The sequence below is a fragment of the Solanum tuberosum genome, unplaced genomic scaffold (assembly GCF_000226075.1).
Source record: "Solanum tuberosum cultivar DM 1-3 516 R44 unplaced genomic scaffold, SolTub_3.0 scf00016, whole genome shotgun sequence".
In the NCBI taxonomy this organism is placed as follows: Eukaryota; Viridiplantae; Streptophyta; class Magnoliopsida; order Solanales; family Solanaceae; genus Solanum; species Solanum tuberosum.
Genome location: NW_006238942.1, coordinates 2,912,102 through 2,920,077, shown reverse-complemented (window position 1 = coordinate 2,920,077; position 7,976 = coordinate 2,912,102). Strand labels below are relative to the sequence as shown.

General features: G+C 35.1%; 1 protein-coding gene across 1 annotated transcript in view; it reads left to right on the top strand.

Moving 5' to 3' along the window:
* Window positions 1–5,847, top strand: part of LOC102586428 (protein GLE1) — a 20,213-nt gene extending 14,366 nt beyond the window's left edge. The window contains exons 11-17 of the mRNA XM_006340053.2: window positions 1,636–1,706; window positions 1,911–1,992; window positions 2,264–2,350; window positions 3,458–3,541; window positions 3,773–3,904; window positions 5,127–5,249; window positions 5,333–5,847. Coding sequence (XP_006340115.1) covers window positions 1,636–1,706; window positions 1,911–1,992; window positions 2,264–2,350; window positions 3,458–3,541; window positions 3,773–3,904; window positions 5,127–5,249; window positions 5,333–5,602 — 849 coding nt within the window. The 3' untranslated portion in view covers window positions 5,603–5,847. The remainder of the gene's footprint in view (window positions 1–1,635; window positions 1,707–1,910; window positions 1,993–2,263; window positions 2,351–3,457; window positions 3,542–3,772; window positions 3,905–5,126; window positions 5,250–5,332) is intronic.
* The last annotated feature ends 2,129 nt before the right edge of the window (window positions 5,848–7,976 follow it).

Sequence of the window (7,976 nt, the reverse complement as noted above, 5' to 3'; positions counted from 1 at the left end):
GGTTGGAATGATGGCACAACCCTACGCAAATCAGATTTGAGGAGTCACCGGAAAGACGAATGGAACTATGCAAATCAAATCTGAGGAGTCACTAAAAAGACACATGATGTTATGCAACTCAGATGTGAGAAAATAGTTTGGAAAAATCCACGGTACTACACAAATTAAATATGAAAAAGTAGTCCGAAAAGATGCACGGTGCTACACAAATAAGATATAGCAAAAAAAGGTGTCAACCAGAAGGATGGCATGGTGCTACACAAATTAAATATGAAAAAAGTAGTCACCGGAATGATGACACGGTACTACACAAATTAGATATAAGAAAGTAATCACCGGAATGATGGCACGGTGCTACACAAATTAGATATGAGAAAATAGTCATCGGAAAGATACACGGTGACTGCTAACATAATCGTTGGCCAGACGGGCAGCATATATGGGTGCCACCCGTCGGCAGCGGAAGCTTTTTTGATTTTCTACCAAGATCGTAGAGGCTCTGATACCATGTGAGAAATATAGGAAAAGAATATTATTGAATTNNTGAGAAATATTGGAAAAGAATATTATTGAATTGTTGTTGTTTACATTATTACATTGAGACCCTATTTATAGACCCTAGAATACAATCTTTTACCAAGTAGGATACTATTTAGTATTCCTATTTCTATTTCTATTACTATTCCTTTTCTAATAGAATTGTATATACCTATTTCTATTCTAATAGGATTGTATAAACCTATTCCTATTCTAATGAGATTGTATAAACCTATTCCTATTCTAACAGTTACTCTATTCTACTTTCACAATTTTAAAAACCATTTAACTATTAGAATTACATGGATGTGATTTGCTATATCAGACTAACTTTTCAACAACTGGTTTTGTATTTTCTTTCACAACTCCTAATATTTGTCTAAAGAAAAAGTCAAATTAACATCTTAAACTCCATGGTCAGGGAAGTAGTGTCACATTTCATGTATGATGTAGCAGAGAAAGTATTCACTTTGAAAGTTAACTCTTCCCTGCTAACATAATCATTAACCAATCCAATTGTGCTCTGGGAGTTGTTGGTCCAAGTTCTTAGAACTTCTTTCATTTAATTATGCGAGCCTTGCATGTTTGGGAAACTAATTGAGACACTTTGACAAGTGCATTTGAATCTTCTTATAGCTGAAATAACAAAACAAAGAGAAATAATGGTGTGCTGGTCACTGTAGGTTTTGGAGACCTCTATCCTCCATTGTGCACCTCCTCCCACGTGCATCCACTCTGAACTCATTGTTGAGAAATTATTTCTAATTGGTTCTCACTCTTCTAGGTCTGTGGAAGACCTTCTTTCTAGAGATTGATTGAAACGTTACTAGATGTGTCATGTTGTTACTTGATGTGTTTGATTAATGCTGTTTAATTTTGGCAATTTGTTTTTTGAGTGTAATGTTCAACAACTTGCTTCTTTAGTTGGAATGTGATCAGATGCATTTTTCTGTTGCTTGATGTGTTGAAATATTATGTTCCATCCTAGTGTACAGAGCTTTGGGCTGGACTTCTATTTATGATCCTAAGGATGTTAATTTGGGTTAAGTAATTTCTGATATTCTACAGTTCACAACACAAATTCTCTGTTCTTCACAGGCTTACCGAAAGTTTGAAATGGAAATAGCCAGACGAATCAGAACTATCACTGGTTCAAAAGAAAATGTCAGGTATCTGGATACCTATTTCTTGGATTATTAACCCTATCTCCTATAGATTTTTATTTTTTTAAAATCATTATCTATCTTCCATATTTAAGTCACGCTTTTAGTTGCTTTGATGTGCATTTTCAAACCATTTTTGGGAATAAACTTCAAAGAGGTGGAAGCTCTATATTGCTCTTTGATACGTATGTACTACTTTTCCCTATGCAGAGTGAAAGCAGATGAATTAATTAAGCTAATTAGTGGTTCAACATGTCCACAATCCATCAGCATTGCAATGTTCGCACAGAAGGTAAAATCCTGAAGTAGTTCTTTAACTGGGGTGTCATCTTTCGGTGTCTCTTGTGATGTTGTTTTTACTTCTTTTTCATTTTTCTTTCCTCTTTTCGGGAGGGGCCGGGGGATGATGGTGGGGATTTGTGGTTTGCATGTGCTTATGCTTGTAGAAAATTGTGGGTTCTTGATATAGCAGTTGAGTTGTGTATCTTGAATATATTCTACTATTGGAGCTTTGTGTAAAACATATAAAGTATTTACTGTGATTCTGGTTTTCACTTTTATAGGTGGTGTCCCTGTGTGTGAAACCTACAGGAAGCTTTAACAGTGCAGTCTATGCTTATGGTCGTGTAATTGTCCATGTTACATCAAAGGTAATTATGTTATTGTTCTTAGTCTTCTTGCTATTATAGGCCCATGATAGTTCTTGTCTTATAAGTAGGAGGTTGACGTCAATAACTGCAAAGAAAGCAATAAAAGTTTTTTTACTCCTTCATTGGCTAGGAGTAAAATACCAACGTACTCCCTCGAAAACCAGTCTTGCCTCAATCCTAGATTGAATATCATATTTTGACTTCACATTATGGGTGTTTTTTTTTCATAATAACTTTCTACATTAAACAATGTTCTCCTGAACCAAAACAAATTGGGGCCGCAAATTGTCAAGCAAACCGCCCTTCTAGTACAGTGATTGGTTAATTGCTGTCACATTCTCCACTTTGCACTTAAAGCTCTGTTTCTTTTTTTATTCCACATTTTTTTAAGGGGATTGTAATTTTCACCCATTTGAAGGCTGCTTCAAAACCTCTTGGGGCTTATTTGGTTGGGGTACAAGTTATCCCAAGACTAGTTATTCCAGGATTGTAATCCCACCCTCAAAGTGGGATAAAAATAATACTACAATCCTGGGATAATTAATCCTAGTATAAGTTATCCCGCAATTTTATCCCAACCAACATGGGATAAACTCATCCTAAAATTAATCCCGGGATTAGTTATCCCCCTATCCCTCGTACCAAACGAGCCCTTAGGAATTTGATGATTTCTTTTACCAAAAAACAAATCCAAACTCAAACCGGAAGCTAAATTTCCTAAAACCACCAAAAACAAAAATTCTTTTCTATCCAAACACAATATTCATACCTGAGCTCAAAAGGTGAATTGCGGAAAATACAGGGGAATATTTTTGAATTTAAAATAGAAGTCAGAAATTTCTAGCCAAAGGATATTTGGATGTTGTACTCTGTCTCGGTACTAGCTTTGTACTGAACCTTTATTAACAAAATGCCTTTACTTATTTAAAAAAGCGAAAGGGAATTGAGAGGTTGTATTGATTCCGTGGGAAGGTCTCTAGGAATGTTAAACAACATAAAAATGTTTAATTTAGGACAAAGAACTTAGTGTTTGAAAAGAGATCACGAATGCGGATCAACTAATGTATAGATTACCATCCTTACGTATTGGTTTGCTTTTCATCACAGGTCCCTCTTGCCATGGAAATTCTCATAACTGAGTTGAACAAAGTTTGCATTTACACAGTTCCTAAGTACATTATTTACTCAGAGGTAATCAACCTTGGTATTTACCTTAGTATTACCTGTTTGACATCAACACATCCCACTATTTTGTCCTTTCTGGGATTTTTCTTACTTGATTGTCTTGGAGCATGATTTTGCTTTCTGTAAGTGCTGAAAACAGAACTTGTCTCAGACATTAGTTAACTTTCTTCATCCCATGGTTCACATCATATTTTGCTACCTCCACGTAAATAACTTTTATTTGTTCTTTCACTTCAGGCAGCCTTCCAGACTAAAGAAGCTTATTACAAGGCTATTCGCTATGCAGAGGAAGATGGGAAGATAGAAAGTACTGATAGTTATGTGGATCGTTTAAGTGGATGCATGAAATTATATGGTGCTCTTGTTCAGGTCAGTTGCTTAGACATTTGTTACTTTATCCTCAAGAAATTCTCAATGCTTATGTTGCTGACGCTCTCATGTATCCTACTCCTTTTGGGAAAATAGGGGTTTTGGTCTGAGTTATTGCTTTATTCCGGTATTAAGCCTTGGATTATTCGTGTGAGCATATCTGACCAATGAAACAAAATGTGCTATTTTAGTCCAGACTCCAGTCACTTATTAGAACTAACAAATGTTATCTTCTACTAACAGACATAACTTTTTTATCGTCACTAATGGGCATATTTGGGTTCTGTAGTTTCTCTAATAACCTAGCCATTCTTCCTACTTCAGTCAGCAGCGACATCAGCAGTTTCGATGCATCGATGCGTTCAACTTGATAATAAAGGGAATACCAAATATACATATAATCATCATAAGTCGTGCCCATCATCTTTTAGGGTGTGTTTGGTATGACGGAAAATGTTTTTGTAGAAAATGTTTTCTTGGAAAATAAGTGAATTTCTAACTTATTTTCTCATGTTTGGTTGATGAGGAGAAAATATTTTTTAATGTTTGGTTGGTGAATGAAAAACACTTTCTAGAAAATATCTTTTATTTTTGGCTTGAGACTAGAAAATATTCTTTAGGAAAACAATATCTGACCCTATAATCGATCTAGGACCCGACCCTCCGAACTAGGACACGACCCTGATGACCGTTTCAATTGAAATCCTCCAGTTAAACAACAATATTCCAAATGGTTCTAGTAAGTTTATTAGCTGAATCATTGGCCACAAACCCAACAAACTTCATCAGAGCAGGAAACATATTCGGCATAAGATGCCTTTTTTTTCAATACTAAGTACCAATACTACAGGTTATGAGCAAAGATGTATACTGCCAGAAATGATCAAAGCCATTTGGTTGAGCTTAGCGAAACTAATATCTGCATTTCACGTATAGTAATTTTGTTAAGGGAGTTCTTGGTTCAGAGCTTCTTTTGCCTGAGGTTTGATGGAAATGACAGAATCCCAAATTAGTTTCCTTTAGTTGAATATGAAATCCTGTTAAATTTACTTGGTGATGGGACTAAAACTGCTCAGTTTGTTTAATTGGAGGTCAGATGTGCTCAGGCCAATAGTACAAGGACAAAAACTCTCACAATATTTCAGGGACCAAAATTGCTTCTTTTTTCCCTTAATCATTTCATATAGTAACTGATTTAGTTGTAAACTGCATTTTATGGCAGACTGAAGTTGACGGCTGCCAAAACTTGCATGGCCTCAGAGAAGGTTGGGCATGGATAGCCAGATTCTTAAATGTTTTCCCTGCAAATTTATACACCGCAGCTGCATTGCAGGCTTTTCTTGAAGTAAGTTGAAAAAGCTCTTTATTAGCTCCTCTTAAGTTGATGAAATGTGGGTAGGACTTAAAAGAAAATGTCTTGGTTACCAGATGGCAGGTTTTGCTCTACACAAAAGATATAAGACACAATTCAGAAAGCTGCTGGATATCATTGCTAGAGATTTTCTAACTGCATTGAAAGATCGAGGTGATGCAAAGTTGATCAAAGTGATTGTGAGTCTCCGGAGTTATATAGAGTCAAATCAGTTCCTGAATGAACCTGAGGGCTGGCGCCTCAGGAGTTCCTTGGAATCACACAATTTCGCTCCAGATTCAGATCATGATCAACAGTATCATTACCAACAGAATAGATTCTATTAGACTATTACTAGGTCTACAGAGTAGGAATCCATTCTTTAAGATGCTTTGTTCTCAGAATTTGAATATGTAACTGCACCTGTATCAGTTGTATATCGTTAATTATGATAAAAGGAAATATGTAATTGCTCTTGTATCAGTTTTGGTTGGTTCTGAACCAGATTACATATGGATTCTTGTAACTTGGAAAAGGCCAGTGTTATTGTCATTTTCAATGGACGTTGCCTGCAAAGTATAAGCCAGCCTTATTCATGTTGCTTTAAGGTAATCAATTTAATTTGTTTTATGGTTGGCTAATCATCTGTTTTGCTAGCATCATATTGAAATGATTAGTTTATTTATTCTTGTATTTTCCCTCGCTGTTACAGCTTACTGGTTTAAATTACACCAAAAAGGTAATGGCAGATATTAAGTATTGCATGACTGTATCCTCTGCAGGGGTGAGAAATTTTACAGACTATTTCTCAGTATCTTTGAGATTCTTATTTCTCAAGTTCGTAGAAAAGATTTGACCAATCAATTGTTTTAGTTCTCAAGTGTCTCTGAATGTTTCTTTCTTAGCTTGCAATGATTTTTGTTTTGTCGCTTACAGGAATGGAAATTAGCTGGTTTGAACATTTATTATTTTGATACCAGGAAAATAGATCCACTCATGGAGCCACATATCTTGTTGTTTCTTCTCATTGTTTAGATGACATTTTGCTCTGAAAGATAACTGATGCTCTGTCATTCTAGAGTGCAGGGTCTGGTCATTTGATATGCTATTGTCATGTTCCAATTGTGTACTTGTGTTTTGTTGATTTTGTGTTGTACAGACAGATATTTACATTGTGCAATTTCGCTATATATGTTGGCGGGAATTGGATATAATATCATTCATCTGAGAAGTTTGTTGCTCTTGCGCGAACAAAAAAAGGGAGGATATTACAGCTTGGGAGCATGAGTTTTGTGCAAGAACTTACTCTAGTTAAAGAGCTGATTTGACATCGATTGATGTCAATATCTTTTGCAAAAACTTTGTTCCTGCATTTCTTCTTTGTCTTACTTTATTATTGTTTCTTGAGATAAGGGTCAAAAACATCCTTTTTTTAAGCTTTATATCTAAACTATTGAGAGTAAGTTTCATACCTAAACTATCAATTATTAGTTTGAGAAACCTACCCCCTTTTTTGAGTTTCATACCTCAACTCACACTCCCAATGGTTTAGGTATGAAACTAAAAAAAAGGAATAGTTTAGGTGTGTTTTTGACACTTATGTCTTGTTTCTTTAAAGCAAAGGGGATTGGTAATCATTACTGTATTGAGATTCAATTGTATAGCAAACAATTGTTATTCCTTGTTTGATGCTGGATTACATATATAGTGAAAGCTGAATATAAGAGTAAGTGTCAAATGACTTAACAACCAAACATCTCATCACCCATTGTTAATGTTTCCCCTTAAGAGTAAGAAGATTGAGTTCAACAAAAGCTGTAAGGTGCTAACTTAGAGTAAGAGTTGCAGTCTTTACCCCCTATCTGTTTAATATATTATGCTTACAAATGGAGGATTGTAAGGGGTCGTTTGATATGATGTATTAGGGGAAAAGTAATATACGTACTAGTCATGCTATTATTTAATCATTTGTTTGGGAGGATTTTCAACCCATGTTTAGCTAATACATGTATTAGTTAAACATTTTAATCGGTCCTATAGGGTGTATAACTACTATATAGCAAATCATGGCATAGTTATTCAAAAGCTAGTGTTAGTAAAAAATTATAAAATAATAGAATTACAAGATTACAATTGCAAATGAAATGAAGAAATAAAAATCTCTTTTGGCTAAGGCGTGGATATTTCGTTCTCTTTAGGAAGATTCAAGTCCACTACAACAAATGTTTTTCACCGGTCCAGCAGTAGTTCTTCTTGACTTGTCCCATCAAGGATACAACAGCCTAATCACAAAATATAACTTAACAACTCTGGACAAGAGTTGAGTCCAAAGCTCCACAAAAAGAACACCTCTCTTCAACTAGTAAGAACTCTTTTTTTTGACAAACTTTATGCTCTCTATAATTTTCTTGTGTTTCAAACAAATGAAGACCACCACTATTTATACTAGAAAAAGTCTTCCTAGCAATGAATAGGAAGATAATGGTGTAGTAAATAGTGAAGATAATGATCTTAGGAGTTACATAGATTACAAAGTATAATGGAGGAATAAAGAGTGAATCATATATGAGAGGTTACAAAAGTTTTAATGGACAATGAAACCTCTCTTGGCTGAATAGTCAAAGCCAACCGTTGGTGACATGCAACAAAGAATGAGTAACACATGCAGTAACTCAAAAATGGAGTAATGCTCAAACTTAATGTTCCAACGGCAAAGTAATT